At 68.5% G+C, this 17022-nt stretch overlaps 5 protein-coding genes across 5 annotated transcripts; 3 read left to right on the top strand and 2 right to left on the bottom strand.

Annotated features, from left to right (window-relative positions):
* Window positions 1–1477: 1477 nt before the first annotated feature.
* CHLNCDRAFT_8390 (hypothetical protein) lies at window positions 1478–4521 on the top strand (the record flags this gene model as incomplete). Its single annotated transcript, XM_005851317.1, has 9 exons — window positions 1478–1606; window positions 1817–1894; window positions 2215–2280; window positions 2500–2640; window positions 2828–2877; window positions 3031–3227; window positions 3474–3649; window positions 3886–4076; window positions 4350–4521. Coding segments are annotated over 9 exons (1200 nt in total), but the record flags the coding sequence as incomplete, so codon positions are not given.
* A 760-nt stretch (window positions 4522–5281) lies between these two features.
* On the bottom strand, window positions 5282–7858 carry CHLNCDRAFT_137600 (hypothetical protein; the record flags this gene model as incomplete). Its single annotated transcript, XM_005851019.1, has 9 exons — window positions 5282–5509; window positions 5766–5842; window positions 6005–6160; window positions 6371–6498; window positions 6686–6799; window positions 7113–7189; window positions 7393–7474; window positions 7590–7650; window positions 7798–7858. 9 exons carry the CDS (start codon window positions 7856–7858, stop codon window positions 5282–5284), a joined length of 984 nt encoding a protein of 327 aa, XP_005851081.1.
* Window positions 7859–8162: 304 nt separating this feature from the next.
* CHLNCDRAFT_137599 (hypothetical protein) lies at window positions 8163–8699 on the bottom strand (the record flags this gene model as incomplete). Its single annotated transcript, XM_005851018.1, has 3 exons — window positions 8163–8356; window positions 8447–8507; window positions 8640–8699. The coding sequence occupies 3 exons, from the start codon at window positions 8697–8699 to the stop codon at window positions 8163–8165; spliced, it is 315 nt and encodes a 104-aa protein (XP_005851080.1).
* A 620-nt stretch (window positions 8700–9319) lies between these two features.
* CHLNCDRAFT_137598 (hypothetical protein) lies at window positions 9320–10698 on the top strand (the record flags this gene model as incomplete). Its single annotated transcript, XM_005851316.1, has 4 exons — window positions 9320–9547; window positions 9751–9930; window positions 10163–10330; window positions 10534–10698. 4 exons carry the CDS (start codon window positions 9320–9322, stop codon window positions 10696–10698), a joined length of 741 nt encoding a protein of 246 aa, XP_005851378.1.
* A 776-nt stretch (window positions 10699–11474) lies between these two features.
* On the top strand, window positions 11475–16051 carry CHLNCDRAFT_137597 (hypothetical protein; the record flags this gene model as incomplete). Its single annotated transcript, XM_005851315.1, has 14 exons — window positions 11475–11599; window positions 11791–12063; window positions 12219–12692; window positions 12833–12968; window positions 13218–13384; window positions 13491–13571; window positions 13718–14324; window positions 14530–14628; window positions 14776–14886; window positions 15003–15103; window positions 15195–15281; window positions 15414–15523; window positions 15672–15817; window positions 15929–16051. The coding sequence occupies 14 exons, from the start codon at window positions 11475–11477 to the stop codon at window positions 16049–16051; spliced, it is 2640 nt and encodes an 879-aa protein (XP_005851377.1).
* Between the last annotated feature and the right edge of the window lie 971 nt (window positions 16052–17022).

Raw genomic sequence — 17022 nt, 5'->3', positions numbered from 1 at the left:
GCTGGAGGCGGCCCCACCTGACCCGCCGCCGCGCCTCGCTGTACTCCTCCATTACCTCATCGCACTCCTCTGCGGTACAGGCAGTACAGCACAGCGGTTCAGGCAGTACAGCATGGCAGGACGGGATCAGCCGGGGGCAGGGAGCTGGCAGGCAGGCGGCACTCCTGCTGCTCCCTCCTCCTTTCGGCACCGCACACCCCCTCTGCCTTTCGGCACAGCACGCACCAGCTGGCGGCAGGCAACGAGCGGCGGGGCCTGGGCGGCACCGTACCTGCGTCTGCGGCCTCGTACTGCGCTGCCGCCGCCTGGCCGCCGCGCGGGTGGTGCCCCGGCGGCAGGTGCTTGTGCGGCAGCTGGCCCTCCCAGGGCGCCACCTTGGCCAGCGGCGGCGGCTGCGTCAGGCTGCTCTTCACCGAGTCGTGATGGATGGACTGGAGCTGGGTGCTGCCAGAATGGAGCGCCGCGGCACCCAGCTGCTGCAGCGGCGCCGCCGCCGCGGGCAGCCAGGTGCGCAGCCGCGCCGCGCTGTGCTGCCGCACCGCCGCCGTGCTGGCGCCGGCGCTGCTGGCGGCGGCCGCGGGCAGCGCCAGGCTCACCTCCGCCTGCCACAGCTGCCGGGCGGCGGCGGCGGCGGGGCCCGAAGACTGCTGCTCCAGCAGCAGGCGGTAGACGCCCACTGCGCTGCTGACCCATTTCCGGGTCGCCATGGCGGCTGCGACCTGCTATAGATAATGATGGATTCCAGGCCCCAGCCCGGCGGGCGGTGCTGGTGTGGGGTGTGGTTCTGCGCTACGCAGCGGCGGTCTGCGGCGTCCGCGGCGGCATGTGCCAATGCTGCTGCTTTGGCTGCTGCTCCCTGGCCCGTGCCCTGAGTGAGATGCTGCTATTGCAGCGTGGTCCAGGCGGGCGCGGCGAGCTGGCGGGCAGGCCGTTGCAGGCAGAGTCGGGTGCACCGGAGGCTGGGCGCCAGCGGGGGCCTGCGGTGATACTGAGCTAGGTGGAGACCTGTGGGGGTAGGTGGCAGCGCGATGCGGCAAAAGAGGGTGAACAGGCGGAGAAAGAAAGCCAAAGGAAACAATCACGTGGCAGGCCCAGCACAGCGCCATGCATTGCCCTGGCGCATTGCCGATCGCTCCAGAGGGATTGTACCGTTGTGGGTGGGGCGCCCCCGGCCTGTCGAGAGGGGCAACTCGCCGAAGTCTGTGGGCTCCCACGATTGGCGCCAGCGATGCTGCTCTCCAGCCTGTCAACCCTCCGATGGTCGCAGCACAGCAGGCTGCCGGCGTCGGCGGCCGCCGCGCTGGCCTGCGCCTGGCGGGGGCTGGCAGGCAGCGGCAGCTGCTGCGGCGGCGGCGGCAGTGACCGGCCTCCGCCTAGCAACCCGCCCGAGCCCAGCACCAGCACCAGCACCAGCACCAGCACCACCAGCAGCAGTACGCCATCGCACCCAGAAGGGGCAGCAGCAGCCCAGCAGGTAGTCTCAATAGATCGCTCCGCGCTGTTCCAGCCGCACCCGCACACACACAACCCAGTGGCGCTGGAAGCGCAGCAGGCTCACAAGGAGCCGGAGACGCCGCTGGTGCGTCACCTCAAGGCGCTCATTCAGGTGGGCAAGTGCCACAGGCGCAGCGGCGCCAGCTGTGGTGCTGCAACAGCAGCGCCGGATCCGGCAAGCCGGCAACGGGCAGCTGCTGCCACCACCTGGCAGGTGTCGGCCGGCATGACCAGCACGTGCCCTGTCAAGAGTCCCACCTAACACAGAAGCAGCAACCACACAAGATCAGTGCTGCCCTCACCGCCTCCCGCCTGCCCGCAGTTTCGTGGTGGCCCGCTGAGCCTGGCTGAGTTCATGTCTGAGGCTCTGACCAACCCGCAGCATGGCTACTACTCGCAGGTGCGGCAGGCAGGGTAGAGAGGTGGGAAGCCTGAGGCAGGCAGGGCAGGCAGGCAGGCAAGGTAGAGAGGCGGGGAGCCCGAGGCAGGCAGGGCAGGCAGGCAGGCTGGCTGGCTGGCTGGCTGGAGGCAGGACAGAGAGGCAGGACAGAGAGGCAGGCAGGCGGGCAGGCGGGCGGGCAGGCCTCCAGCCATGTCGCCCCACGCCCCGCCGCAGCTAGCGCAGCAGGCTGTGCCTCAGGCCTTGAAACACAAGCCGCCGGTTGGCGATGCCGCCTCCCAATGCCGCCCTGGCCCTCCACACGGCCCCCTGACGTGCAGCGGGACGTGTTTGGGGCTACTGGCGACTTTGTGACCTCCCCCGAGATCTGTCAGATGATGGGGGAGGTGAGGGGTGGTGACGTGGCATGCTGACGTGGCATGCCGACGTGGCATGCCAATGCGGCATGCGGATGAGGCACTTGCTGCAGGCGACAGCGGCACCTGTCTTTCCAGCCGCTGCGCGGACGCCTCCCCGCCTGCCAGCCGGGTGTGCCGCCGTGGCACGCGGCCCCCGAACCCACACATGCACCCACCCTCCCTACCTATCCACCCCGCCTGGCGCAGATGGTGGGTATCTGGTGTGTGGCAGCCTGGCAGCAGCTGGGCTGCCCCGCCACCCTCCACCTGGTGGAGCTTGGTCCTGGGCGGGGCACGCTGATGGCGGACCTGCTGCGCGGTACCGCCGCCTTCCAGCAGTTTTCGCAGGTGGGTGGGTGGTGCCAGTGGTACTGCAGTGCCACGATTCCCTGGAGAGCGGAATGTGAGGGGGGGTCCATTCAACTGGGGACGATGCGGCCCGCTCCTGCCTGGATTCACACCACGGCAGTGGCCGCGCCACGCCATCCCGGATGCTCTCCACCAGCACCAGCACCCTGTGCTTTCCTCCCTGCAGGCGCTGCGGGTGAGCATGGTGGAGGTGTCGCCCCACCTGCGCGGCATGCAGTGGCGCGCGCTGCGCTGCCAGGGCAGCCCGCCTCTGGAAGCAGACCCTGGAGGCGGCGGCAGCTGCGACGGCGGCAGCAGCAGTGACGGCGGCAGCAGCGGCAGCAGCGGCGGTGGAGAAGACAGCAGCAGCAGGGGACCGGGCAGCAGCAGTGGCGACGATCCCGGCCCCGACACAAATAGCAGCAGCAGCAGCGGCAGCGGCGGGGTCAGCGGCGTGAGCGGCTGGAGTGGCGTGCCGGTGAGCTGGCACCGCAGCCTGGAGGAGGTTGCAGCGGAGGGCGGCCCCTCCCTCTACATAGCTCACGAGTTCCTGGACGCCCTGCCTGTGCACCAGTTCCAAAAGACGGGTGGGTGCGGCTGGCATGCGGGGTGCGGCAGCGGGGGAAGCGGCGGCAGGAGGGGGGATGCTGGACGGGGGAGCCGCTACACATGAGCATGCCTCCTGCAGCAACACCGGCATGCCCTCCCCACTGCATGTTCACTCGGCGCATGTTCACTCGGCGCCGACCTCGCTCTGCACGCTGCCCATGCCGCTGATCCCTCCCTACCCGACTGTCCACCCACCTCCCCCGCCTGGCCTCCTGCAACCGCAGAGCGCGGCTGGTGCGAGCGGCTGGTGGACTGCGCCTCCCCAGACTCCCCCCTGCACCTGCGCATGGTGCTGTCGCCAGGGCCCACCCCCGCGGCCCGCGTGCTGCTGCCCCGCCGCCTGCGCCAGCTGCCGCAGGCGGAGGCCAGCGAGGCGGCGGCACTGGAGGTCTGCCCGCAGGTGCTGCGCGTGCTGTCGTTGCAGAGCGAGCATGCAACGGCGCTGGCTGCTTGGAAAGAAAAGCCTGCCGCTAACGCTCGTGCCCGCTGCCCACGGCCCCTTCATCACGCCACACACCACTCACGCATGCGCAGCACGCACGCATGCATACGCACGCATCACAACTACACACCTGCATGCCACATGTATGCACACGCATGCAACTCCCCCCCACCCCACCCCCCGTTTCCGTGCAGGCCATGGCGCTGGCTGAGGGGCTGGCCCGTCGCGTGGCGCAGCACGGCGGCGCCGCGCTCATCATCGACTATGGCCAGGACGCGCCCTACGAGGCCTCCCTGCAGGCCATCCGGCAGCACCAGTTTGTGGGCCTGCTGGAGGGGCCGGGGGGCGCCGACATCAGCAACCGGGTGGACTACTCGGCGCTGAGGTGCGCTGTGGTGTGGTGGTGTGTTTGGGGTGGGGTGGCTTGGGGTGGGCACACGGGTGATGTGGTTGGGTGCGGTGGCGGCGGCGGCTGTGCTTGTGGCAGGGCAGGTTTCGAGGCAGCGCCCAATGCTCAACTTGGCTGCCTGCCGGCATTGGTTTTCACACGTACCGCCGTATATGAGCCCAAGCCGCGCCAGCACCCTGCACGGCCTCCCGCATGCTAAGAGTCATCTGTGACTGCTTCCCGTGCCGCGCGCGCTGTGGTTGAATGCAGGGCCACGGTGGAGGAGAGCGGCGCCGCCGCCGACTGCCTGGGGCCCATCCCGCAGGCCCTGTTCCTTCTGGGACTGGGCATCGAGGCGCGCCTGGAGCAGCTGCTGGTCGGCGCCACCCCGCAGCAGGCGGAGGCGCTGCAGACAGGGTACAGGTGTGTCCGAGGTGGTGGTGGTGGCGGTTGGGGGGTGTGAGGATGGAGGTGGAGGCAGCTGTCTCCTGGCGCTGCCTTGGCGCTGCCGTCCGGGGGTGCACAGGCATGCGAAGGGCGGTCTCCCTGGTTGCTGGGCGCGTCGGTGCCTGCGGTTTTCGCAATCTTGCTGACTGGCCTGCTCCCCTGCGGCTGCCCTGCCCGCTGCAGGCGGCTGGTGGGCGGCAGCGAGCCGGGCGCCGCGCTTCACGAGGAGGGCATGGGCAGCAGCTACCAGGCCTTCTGCATCGCGCAGCGCGGCCTGCAGCCCTGGCCCTTTGGCGCGGTGGTGGAGGAAGCAGGGGAGGAGGAGGAGGCGGGAGGAGCGGGGGAGCAGCAGCGGCAGCAAGGGCGAGGTGGGAGGCAGCCTGGGCAGGAGGGGCAGCCGCATGGCGAGCAGCAGTAGGCATGCGCCGCATCTGGCTGCTGCTGTGGCTGCCCACCAGCCTGAGGTCACTTGAACTCTGAACTTCCCGCTACCTTAGCTCTGCCTTGCCATCACCTCTCGGGTCCCCTCCCAGCCTCTGATCATCCCACCAGCCTGTCCTCACCCCTCCACACGGTGTGTAAACACCCCCCCGCGCTGCCGTCAATGTTTACACGGGCCCGGCTGTAGCAGGGTCCAGCGAGCGCTGCATGTTCCCCAAAAAACGCACCGCCGGCGTTGCTGCCGCACAGGGCACGCGCACAAACCGGGCTGGCGAAGAGCAGCTGCGCCGCAGGGCAGGGCAGATGCCTTGGCGCTACCGCGCCCGCGCATTCTCCCGCTCGCACAGCACATCGCCCTTGGGGCACGGCCGGCACACCTTGCACGACAGCCGGCAGCTGCCCACGCTGACCTCGCTGCCTTTCATGTATACCGGGTTGCTGTCGCACTCCCCTGCCGCCGCCCACTGCGGGCACTCCACCCGTGCATCCTCGCACCGGCTTGGCTGCTGCACCGTGGTGTGCCCAAACGGCTCCACGTGTACCTGCACACACGGGTGGGATGGGAGGGCGGGTGCCGGCGGGTTGCCGGGTGCTGCCGCCAGCACAACGCTCTGGCTTTTGCCGCCTCGAGCAAAGCACATGCGGGCCTGGTGCGGGCAAGTCCTGCCTGGTGGTGGTGGGCGGTGCTGGGTTGTGGCAGGAGCAGGGAAGCTGCGTGGCGACATGCCGCCGCTTTACCCCACGCTCTTGCACAACCCGACACGGCACCACAGGACACGCCCGCCTGCCACCGCTCACCCATTTGGTGGCCGAGTACTTGACGCCGCGCACCACGGGACAGCCTGCGTGCAGGCTGTACACGTCTTTCTTCTGGCCTGCAGCAGAGGCGGTACCATACAGCATGGTACCATACAGCATGCTACCGCTTGCTTCCAGCTGGCGGTGCACGCCTTGGGTTGGCTCACACACACACGCCGCCGCCACCACGTGCACCCCCATCACAGCCCTGCCGCCCACCCGAGCACAGCCACACTCACCATTCAACTTTAGCGAGAAGAAGAGAATGGCATCCCCCTTGCGCGGCTTGACCACCACCCCTTTGGATGCGCACTCGGTGTAGGGCGGCGCCGCCTGCACCCCCTCATCCAGCCAGCGGCCGTGCGGGAAAGCCGTCTCGCCTCCCTCCTCCACGTCTGCAGCGATGCGGGGGGAGGGCAGAAGGGTGGAGCACGCAGAGCGGGGGCTGGGTGTGGAGGGGCAGGGGTGTCAGGGGCAGGGGGAGAGGAGCAGGCACACTTGGCAGGTGGCTACACCGCCGCTCGACACCGCCGCGCGGTCCCCCTCTACCCAAGCACGCTTCACCCCCTCAGCAAACACACACGCCACCCGCGTGCGCCGCCCACCCGACAGGTACATGAGCAGGGTGGCGGTGCGCAGGCCCCCCAGCACGCCCTTGGCCCGCATCTGCTGCGCTCGCTCGGGCGAGTCGTTGATATCCCAGTGGGCGCTGTACTTCTGGCCCAGCTCGTACCTGCGGTACGGGCCAGGCGGCGGCCGGGATGCGGTACGACGTGGTGCGATGTGGTGCGATGTGGTAGGGGGGTGCACAGGGCCGCACGCCGCGGCCTGCCACGTCGCACCATGCCACAGAAGAGCACAGCACAGCACGCCACAGCATGCCACAGCACAGCACAGCACAGCACTGCATCCCCACCCACCGCAGCACTTGCAGGTCCTCCTGGTGGGACACGGGCAGGTGGGTCAGCGCTGCCACCCGCTCCTCCAAGCCGGATATCACGGCGTCGTGGCCCTTGAGAATAAACATGCCAGAGCTGAAGGCAGGCAGGCAGGCAGGCAGGTGGGCAGGCAGGCATGACACGGGCGGGAGGGGCACAGGGATGGACGGGGCAGCAAAGGGCAAGCTTGGTGGAAAAGGTGGCACAGCACGCGGCGCACGCGGCCGATGGCTCAAACTTGCTGCAGCGACACCCTCCTGGGGCCAGCAGTCGGCAGCGGCAGCAGGAAGCAAGGGGCCCCCAACCTGGCCCGCGCCTCGTCCAGCACATGGCACCCCACACCACCACCGCCTGCGAAGCAACAGCAGGGCGGCACCTTCTGGCGTGCGGCATGCAGCAGGCACCCCACCTGGTGCGTATTTCGTCCAGCATCGACCCGCCCTCGGGAGACACAACTGTGCTGCGCTCCAGGCTGGGATCGGCCACCTGGGGGGTGGGGCAGCATGGCAGTGTGCGGGCGGGTGTGGGTGTGGGTGTGGTTGTGGGTGGATGATGGGGCAAGCAGCCCCCCACCCTGCACATGCCCCTGCACACGCCCGTGCACGCCCACTTGGCCGCCCCACTGGTGTTTCCGGACATTCACTTGCACTCATGCGTATGGCCAGCTATTCGTATGGCCTGCTGCCCACCCGTATGATGTGGTCGCACTCTGCATGCGAAAGGAAGCCATGCAGCAGCAGGGCCCTCGGCTTCCACGCCACCACCTCCACCCTGCACCCAACAGGGCGGCGGCGCGCATGCTCGGGGGCGGGCGGGCAGGGCCTGCAGCGGTGGGGAGGAGCCGCGCCGCCTGCGGCGGTATCACGGGCTCCAGGCACAACCTCACCAGCCGTGCGTCTGGTTGCCCAGAGAAATCGCAGCAGCTCCTATTCGCGGCGTGCTAACGCCTGCAGCCGGCAGGCAGGCGGGCCGGCGCTGCTCAAGGTTCACAGCGCTCCGTCTTCGGCTGTGGCGCTACCAACTGGGCGGGTGCTGCCCGCACACCCGGCCCACCGCCGCCGTCGCCACCTGCTGCCCGCAGGCGCCCCGCACACCTGCCAGCAGCAACGCTAGAGCCAGTACCGCCCCGGTGCTCCCTAGCCCGCCGCCTCTCATTGCGGGGTTGGCAACGCGAGTCGAAATCGCGGCGGGCGACTGCCCCCAAGCCTGTCTGCGTGAGATGATCGCTGCAGAGCTGCACGCCGACGATGCCAGAGTTGGGTACAGCGACCTGCTGGCGCCTTGCCGCCACCTGGCATTCGCCGCCGTCCACGTGGGCTTGCACGGCAAGATGCTAGTGAATGAAACACAACTCAGTTAGCTTTCACTCTCAGATGCTCTCAGATGCTCCAGCAACGCGGTGCCGGCCAGCATTCTTTTTGGGCAGCACAGCTCATTCCACCCAGCCGCCAGCCGCATGTCAAGCATACCCGTAGAGCCACCGCGCCTCGCTGGCCCCCATGTTCTTGGTGCTGTGCTTCACCCCCGCCGGGATGAAGGCCTCGTCCCCTGGCTCCAGCACCACGCGGTCTCCACCGATGAGAAACTCCATGCGCCCCGTCACCACCACCACCAGCTCGTCCTCCTTGTGAGTGAAGTCCACCCACTCCTTGCCTGCACCAGGCGCAGCGGCGGGTGAGATGAGCGGCAGGAAGCGATGAATGCATTGGCGGTGTCAGCATGTACGCGTGCACTTGAGCTGACCTGGCGGGTCAACGAACAAGTCGCAGGTGTAGCCCCGCGGCCGCCAGTCGCGCTCCACATCCTGCAGCCAATCCAGCAGCGGACGCCCAGCGGATGGGACAGCCTGTGCATGCCGATGCGTGCTAGCCTGCAGAGGCGCGGCGGCGCCTGCTGTCTGCACAGCCAAGATGCTGCGACTCGCCTCCCGTTTCACGGGGGTGGTGAACTTGTGTTTGCGCACGTAGTCGTGATGCTCGTGGGTGCTGCTCACCATCCTGCAGCGGGCTGGCGCCGCAGTCGACAGTCGCACACTCCAGCTGCGGCGCCAGCGCCGCCGCCGCCCTTTGCGCAGCTGTCACGCTGCCGGACCAGAATACTCAGCAGGCACGTGCTGTTCTTGTTACAGCCGCCGCGCTCTCACCTGGGTGCCCTTCTGCAGGCAAAGCAAGTCACGTTAGTCCTCGTCCTGGTTTCGGAAGCGATCCTGGACAGGTTGGACAATTTATACATGTGTCTTGGAATGCCAATTGTGCATTCCTGAGCGCGGTTTCATCGATTCTGGCTGTGCGCAACACTCGCCAGCTCAGCAGGCGCGCAGGGCAGCGCCAAAATTGAGCCATCGGGTCGCCCGGCGACCCATCTGGACAACATGCAGGTCTCCGCGCGCCTCTGCCAGCCCACACTAGCGGCAGCCCGCCTTCAACACAGGCATCTGAAAAATGTCCCCAGCAGCGCAGCCCTAGCAGCGCCAGTGCGGCTGGTGCAGCCATCGAGACCATCCAGCCGGCGGCGAGTCTGCCAGGTGGGTGGGATGGTGGTGTGGGTGTTGGGCTCTTTCCCAGCGCACGCAGGCCGCTTGGCCCAGTAGCACAGGACCTCAGGGAAGCTCTGCCAATGGCGCCTCTGCAGGCGCCGCGCGCAGACGCGTCTGCCCGCGGCCCGGCGGCGGCGGCGGCGGGAGGTGGAGACGGCCTCTTGGATGTCTCCGAGGTGGCGCGGCAGAACCTGAGGAAGGCGGCCAACGCGTGCCGGCGCTACGGCTGGCTGAGCTTCTGGGTGCAGCTGGTGCTCAACACCGTGGCAGCCGTCGTGCTGCTCTTCTCCCTCGCCTTCACCTCGCAGGTGGGGCTGCGGCGGAAAGGTTGGGCTCGGGAGATGGGTCCTGCTGCATGAAACTATGTGAATCTCCTGCCGCTGTGCAGGGCCGCCGCAGCCCTGGCTCCATTCCCTGGCCCCAGTGCTTCGGTACCCCCGGCTCGCACCCTGCGCTGCAACTCATGCCGCTGCCGCCCCTCGCTGTTGCTTTCCTTCCTTTCCACCCGCAGAACGGCCCCTCGATCTCCCTCTACATGACGCTCTTTGGCATCGTGCTGGGCTTCCTGTCCCTGTTCTGGTCCTTTGGCTACGTGCGCCTGTCGCGCAAGCTGCGCGCGTTCCTGGACGCCGCCAGCCTGGACGCCGCGCCCAAGATCCGCCGCTCCGATGTGATCTCCATGCTCGAGAAGGTGGGGCTGTGTGGGGGGGCTGGGTGTGCCTGTGGGTGGGGGAGTATCTTAAGGTCTGCTTGTGTGCCGGCTGTGCATGTGCATGGGCTCTGCGATAGGGTAAGGACGGCGGGTGGGTGGTTTGTGGGTGCTGGGCGTGGGCGTTTGGGATGTGCAACGCTGCAGGCCTGCTGCGGCGGCTCCACGCCCACCCGCGCCAGCCCGCATGCCCGGTCTCCTGTGCCGCCTGCAGGGCGCGGTGATCAACGTGCTGGGAGCGGGGGCCACCATGCTGGGCCTGTCTGCCACCATCGGCGTGCTGCTGGCCAAGACCCTCACCTCCGCCACCGTCAACCCCTTCCTGGCAACCTCCTCCACCAACTGGAACCCTGTGCTGGCCTTTGACGTCTTCAACGTGCAGGTGGGGGCAGCGCAGAGCGCGGATGGCAGGGTGGCGGGCCGCGCCGACGCGGCCGGCCGGCCGCCGGCAAGTGACGGGAGCAGGCCCGGCCGCTGCTGCTGCCGGCTGCCGATTCTCGTGCGCCCTGCTAGGCCTGTGGCGTGGCGCTCTGGTTAGCGCGGTGCCTGACACGGCCCTTGCTGTGCCGCCGCCCCCCGCCGCAGGCCACCACCAACGCGCTGCTGGCCCACTTCTTCAGCCTGGTGTGCAGCCTATGGCTGCTGCGCATCGTCGCCAACCGCCCCTCCACCATGCACGTGATGGCGACGACCAGCAGCGGCGCCGCGCCGCGCGGCGGCAGCAGCAGCGCCAAGCCCGTCGGGGCATGACTGGCGCGCATGAGCAAGCCGCAGCTGGCAGGGGCAGCAGCAGCAGCAGCAGCAGCGGGGTGGGCCGCACCGACGCTGGCAGCGAAGCTGTGCCGTTGTGTTGCCTCAGACTCACGCAGCACCGTCATTGTTCTTCCCTTGTACACACTCCTTCTCTGCTTTCAACATCCCTCTAACGTGTCTGCTGCGCTGCCTCACTCAGCATGGGTGTAACAGTAACTCCGCCGCCGTGCTGAGCACAGCGCGATCGCGACGTGCGGCAGCGGTCACATCGCCCTGGGTTGGGCACACCCCCAATGCTAGCCGTTTGTTTGCTCGCGTTTTCTCGTTTACCTCATCCTCGTGCGTCTCTGCATCGTCCCCTGCAGCTCGGTGGCGAGTGGAATGGGAGCCGGCATGGGACCGGGGCGGCCCCACCCAGCGGCGTCGCTCTGAGTCGGCAAGCCGGGCCTGCAGGGGCGATGCGGAGGGCGCCCGGCTGGGCATGGGCGCTTCTCGCTCTGGTGGTGCTGGCTGCGGCTGGCCCCGCTGGCGGCGGCCCGCTGCCTGGCACCCGCCTGTCTGAGGGTGCGCACATTATTCGCATGACATGCCCGAGACATTGCATGCGCATTTGTGCACGCTGCGGGTATTGCTATTGAAGCAGAGCTCTCTGTGTGCTCCTATCTGCTATGCCGGCTGCGGGCTGTGGCACTGCCGGACGCCGGACGCTGCCGGCATGCCTGTGCTCTTCTTCCTCGACCCATCTGGGCAGCGTCCCCCGTGCAGAGGCCATAATGCGCAAGCTGCGGGCGGGGTGGCACAACCTGCGCGGCCTCCAGGGCTGGCAGCCCAGCGACAACGCCCACCCGTGCCGCTGGGTCCATGTCGAGTGCGATGCGCTGCAGCGGATCACACGCATGTGAGGCCCCGGGCAAGATGCCGGCCGCCCTGCATTCACACGTACAGCCACCTGCACGCACGCACGTGCTTGCAGTTGTGACTGCACCAGCTGCCCAGCCGCCTTTAGACCGGCCCCGCCAGGCATGGCACATGTTCCAAGGCGAATGCGTGCCCCCCCCCCCCCCCCCCCCCCCCCCCGCCAATCTGCAGAGCCGTGTCTGTGGAATCGGCGGCCGAGGCGCGCAAGAGTGCAGAGTGGCTGCAGACGCTGCTGAACCCCAGCCAGGGCGCCAGCGGCGCCAACAGCAGCGGCAGCGCCCGCAGCCAGGCCCCGGCGCCGCCGCACGCCGGCGCGGCGCTGCTGCCAGAGCTGGCCCAGCTGCAGTGGCTTGAGGAGCTCCAGCTTCAGTCGTACCACGGCCGGCTGACGGGAGGCATCCCTGCCGAGTGGCTGGCGCCCGGCGCCTTCCCCCGCCTGAAAAAGTGAGCGGCGCTGGCGGGCAGGGCAGGGCAGGGGAGGGCATGGCGCCCTGGCCAGCCTCGTACTGCGCCCTCCCCCTCGCCCTGACCTTGACTTCGCTTGCCCGCCTGCCCACCTCCCTTCCCGCTCACCTGCCTGCCTCCCAGCCTGCCTGCAGGCTGGGCCTGGAGTTCCTCAATATGGGTGCAGGCCTGCCCGATGTGCCCCCCGGCGTCCTGCCCCGGCTGGAGGAGCTCCGCCTCGACTTCCGAGAGCTGTCCCCCTCCACCCTGCCCGCCAGCTGGGGCGCCGACCCGCGGGTGCTCCCCGCGCTGCTCGCGCTGTCGGTGCACGCGCCGCTGGCGGGGCCGCTGCCGGCGGCCTGGGCTGCCGGCTTCCAGCGCCTGGGCAGCTTCGTCCTTGTCAACGCCACGTGGCAGGCGCTGGTCGAGGTGGCGGGCAGTGGCAGCGACCGCGCGGCCGGCGCGGCCGGCGCGGCGGCGGCGGAGCCTGCGGCGGGGTGGTTGCGCCTGCCGCCGCAGTGGGCTTCTGGATTCAAGGCTCTGCAGCTGCTGGACTTGGCCGGCGTGGGCTTGAGAGGCTCCATCCCAGCAGCCTGGGTGGAGGGAGGCTTCCCCTCCCTGTCTGCCTTGTGAGTGTTGTTTTCTCGTTCTCTTGTTGTGCTGGCCCTGCCCCTGCCCTTGCCGCCCTTCCCACACCCACACCCCACCCGCATGCACCACACATGTGCACACACCGCCGCCACCCTTGCCGCCTCCCACCCGTGCACAGGAGTTTGAGTGCAGCCGGGCTGACGGGGACGCTGCCGCCGCAGCTGTTCCGCACCCATCCGAGGCTCAGCACGCTCGTGCTGACTGGCAACCAGCTGAGCGGGCCGCTGCCAGAGGCCTGGGCCAACGACACAGCGGTGAGTCAGTGCCCGAGCCATCATTCGGATTTCGGGATGTGTGCGTTCATGGGATGTTTGCATGCAGCCGGGAGCCTGCTGGCTGCTCAGAGTCATCCCTGCTGTATCTGATGCCATGCCTGCTGGCTGCTCAGGGTCACGACATGCCTGCTGTGCTGACTGTGATTGCCAGCTCAGCGCTGCGAGCCAGGAGCAGCGAGCGGGCCGCGGCCGCCGACGAGCAGCCCTGGCCTGGCCCCCTCCCCACAGATCGACCGCCTCGTGCTCAACGACAACCGGCTGACGGGCCCCGCCTTCCCGCCCGCCTGGCTGGCGCCCGGGGCGATGCCCCGCCTTACCCAGCTGGCGGTGATGGGCAACCCCGGGATCACAGGCTCCCTGCCACCTGGCCTTGCCTGGCCCCAGATCCAAGAGCTGTGAGTAGCTGGCTGGCTGGCTGCCTCGCCCCTCCTCCTGGCTCGCGCATTACCCCACCCGCCGGCCAGCTCACAAGATGCCCTTCGCTGCCGCGCCACCGTGCAGGGATCTGAGCGGCACCGCCCTCGCCGGCCCCATCCCCGCCAGCTGGTGCCAGGCGCCGTTTGCCGCACACTTGGGCCGTGTGTGAGAGCAGCCTCGCAAGCGCGCACCGCTGCTTCCATGCATGCCACGGCCCCCTGCTGCTTCCCTGGCATCGCCAGGCCCTCTTCCACCCACTGCCGAGCAAGCCGTGACGGGCGCCCTCCCCTGCTTGTCCGCCTGCTTCGCAGGGAGATCTCTCGCACTGCGATCGACGCCTGCGTGCCGCCATGCGCGTCGCGCAGCCTGCCGCAGCTGGTGCTGAATGGAGCTTATCCAACGCAGTGTGCCGAGGCCCATCGCGGCCTCAGCACGGCGACGGTTGCCAGCCTGGCCACGCTGGTGCCCCTGGTGGCCGTGGCGGTGGGCGGCAGGCTGCTGTGGCGGCACAAGCTGCGCCGGCATGGCCCCCTGGAGCGGCGGCGCCACGAAACGCTGGGTCTGCTGCACCAGCAGGGCGAGGCAGAGGGCGGCCAGGTGGGTGGCGCCTGGGTGGGCCGCGGCAAGCGGGCGCGGCTGACGGCCATGCTGCGTGCCCAGCTGGGCAGCGACCGGCGCCGCGGCATCGAAATGCTGCCCATAGAAGTGCTGCCCAGCGGCCTGGCCCACCAGCTGGGCTCGCTGCAGGGCCAGGAGCAGGATGCAGGCTCAGAGGCAGATCCCGGCAGGGGCCCGGCGGCAAATGGCGCCAGGCACGGCGCGCGGGCGTGGCTGGGCGAAGCCGCGGCTGCCGCCCCTGCCAGCCAGCCCTGGGGCGCGGTGGCGCCATCGCTGCGCATGTCGGTAGGAGACCTGGAGGTGCGCCGCAGCGCAGGTGGCTGCAGCCGGGGGCTACAGCTGGCGGCGCCGGGCATGCGGCGCTCCGCTCCACCTTGCCCACAGCTGCCCTCAGCAGGGCTGCTGGTGGCATGGCCATGTATCCTCGTCCCGGTGTTTGGGCTGTTCGTGGCAGCGCCGCCATGCTGCTGCGCACTGGTGCCTGCCCTGTGCTGCCTGCCTGCAGTTTTCCTCAGGGCCCCAGGGGCAGCTGGTGGAGCTTGGGGAGGGGGCCCATGCCGTGGTGTACCTCGCACGGCTGCAGGGGGTGGAGGTGGCAGTGAAGGTGGGGACGAGCGCTGCATGGCGGCTGGGCCTATTAGCAGCTGTTGCGCCGCCTTTCCAGCCACCCCCACTCCTGTGGATGGAGAGGCTTCCCTTGCAGGCTGATCTCCACCCCTGCATTCATTGGCTGCTCCCCTGCCCGCTGCAGGTGTTTGAGCTGCAGCCGGGGCTCGACCCGCACACGGCGTGGCGGGAGGTGTCGCTGCTGCGCCAGTGCGCCCACGCTCGCATCGTGCCGCTGTTTGGAGTGGCGCTCAGGGTGGGTGGCCGCAGGTTGTGGTGGGACAGGCGTGCGACATGAGGCGATACAGTAGGGGCCTTGTGTGCCACAGCCAGCATTCATGTGCCATCCTGCGTCGTGTACCATTCTTGCAGGGCTCGCTGCTGATGCTGGCGATGGAGCTAATGCGGGGAGGCAGCCTGCGGGTGGCGCTGCAGGATGCAGAGCTGCAGCAGCGCCTGCGCTGGGAGGCGGGGTGAGGTCTGGGCGTGTGCGTATGCGTGGGCTGGCGTGGCCGAACTCGGCGTGGGTGTGATGATGCATCTGTACTGCCCGCTGCCCTGCAGTGGCCGGCAGGTGGCGCTGGATGTGGCGGAAGGGCTGCACCACCTCCACACAACACAGCGAGTCATGCACAGCGACCTGAAGTCAGGGTAAGGGTTGGGCTTGCAGCCGTGGACCATCCTAAGTTGCACGGAATTCCAGCTGTCTGAGAGCAATGCTGCGTGGGAGCTATGCTTGCTGCACTTGCCCCAAGCATCACATGATGTTTCCCTGCCTTGCAGCAATGTGCTGCTGAGCGAAGACCTGCGTGCCTTCCTTGGCGATATGAGTGTGGCTCAGGTGGTGGGCAGCAAGGCGCGCAGCGCAGCGGGCTTCTGCTGCACGCACGCAGGTGCGTCACCTCGCTGCACCCCTGATGCAGCGGGCTGCTGGTTGATCTGCATGCAAGCGGCGTGCTTGACAGCCTACACCAGATGCTTGCATCTTGATCCCAGCAGGGTCCTGCTCAGCTGCGCCGCCTCCCCATCCCGCCCCTGCAGCCCCCGAGCAGCTGATGGGGTACCGCTGCACCCTGGCGGCCGACATGTACGGCTTTGGCATCCTGCTGGTGGAGCTGACCACTCAGTGCGTGGTGGACAGGCGCGGCGAGTGGCGCCTGCCGCGCGTGCCCGACGAGTGCCCTCAGGTGGGTGCCGCGGCTGGCAGGGCAGGCCCCCCACTGTGCCACTGACAGCAGTGCTGCCTGCGCATGCCCGCTACCAGCCCCCACTTCACCCCTGCTCCCACCTCCATGCAGGCGGTGCTGGAGCTGATAGAGGAATGCGTCGTGGCCGACCCGCTGCGCCGCTGCACGGCGGCCGAGGCGCTGCGGCGGCTGGAGGCCACGCCCGAAGGCAGGACACCACCCTCAGCCTCCTGAACTTGCATCTTTGCAACCCGTACTGTCTCAGTTTTCTTTCGAACTACTATGTTTACTGCTCGTCATCAATCAAGCATTGCGGAATTCTTTTCACAATCCCTCTTGCAAGCTTGTCCAGACGTTAGTCTTGCCGCCCTGTTCTCATCGCATGTGTAGGCTTTGGCATAGCTTAAAGTTATGAATGGCCAGCAGAGAATACAGGTCAGCCAGCAGTTTTGTCAGTGAATATGTGTGCCTGGTGCCTGAGCACAGGGGCATGAGGGTCTGTTGTTAGCAGTGTTAGAAAGTAGGTATAGTTGTGCCTCACGGTTGCTGTGGTCACTGAGCATCACGGCCAGGGAGCTGGCAGCATGCCGTGCGGCCCGAAGCAGCTAAGACTTGCGCAGCCCCAGCCAGCTGCCGATCTTGTTGCCGCCGCCGCCGCCTGCCGCGACGCCGGGCCGCTTGCTGCCGGGCGTGCCCCCCGCGCTGCCCCCGCTGGCGCTGCTGTCCTGGCTGCCTTGCCGCGACAGCTGCTGCACGGCGGGGTGCTGTGGCTGCTGCTGCTGGGACGAGGGCGGCGAGGGCGCTCCTCCCCCTGCCGCCGCCGCTGCTGCCGCGGCGGCTGCCTGCACAGCTTCCAGCTGGCTGCTGAGCTGGCCGTACTTGGCCCGCAGGAACACCAGCTCCTCCTGCTGCTCGTGCGCCAGCTGCTGCTGGGCAACCAGCTTGGTGCACGTCTCCTGCAGGTGGCGGCGGCGGCAGCAGGTAGGGTGACGACACAGCTGGAAAGGGAGACGCTTCGCACAGCACAGGAGACTGTACAGCAGTACTGTTCAGCTACAGCCGAGCACGAGGCTGTACGCACCCCAAGCACTACCACCAACAGCCACACCAAGCCGCCAATCACCTGCAGAGCGCCCTTGACCTCCCTCTCCGCCTGCCCGGCCGCCGCCAGCTGGCGAGACAGCTCCTCTGCCTGTCCCCGCCAG

This window comes from Chlorella variabilis, assembly GCF_000147415.1.
Source record: "Chlorella variabilis unplaced genomic scaffold CHLNCscaffold_2, whole genome shotgun sequence".
Taxonomy (NCBI): Eukaryota; Viridiplantae; Chlorophyta; class Trebouxiophyceae; order Chlorellales; family Chlorellaceae; genus Chlorella; species Chlorella variabilis.
This window is presented reverse-complemented; position numbering and strand designations above follow the sequence as displayed.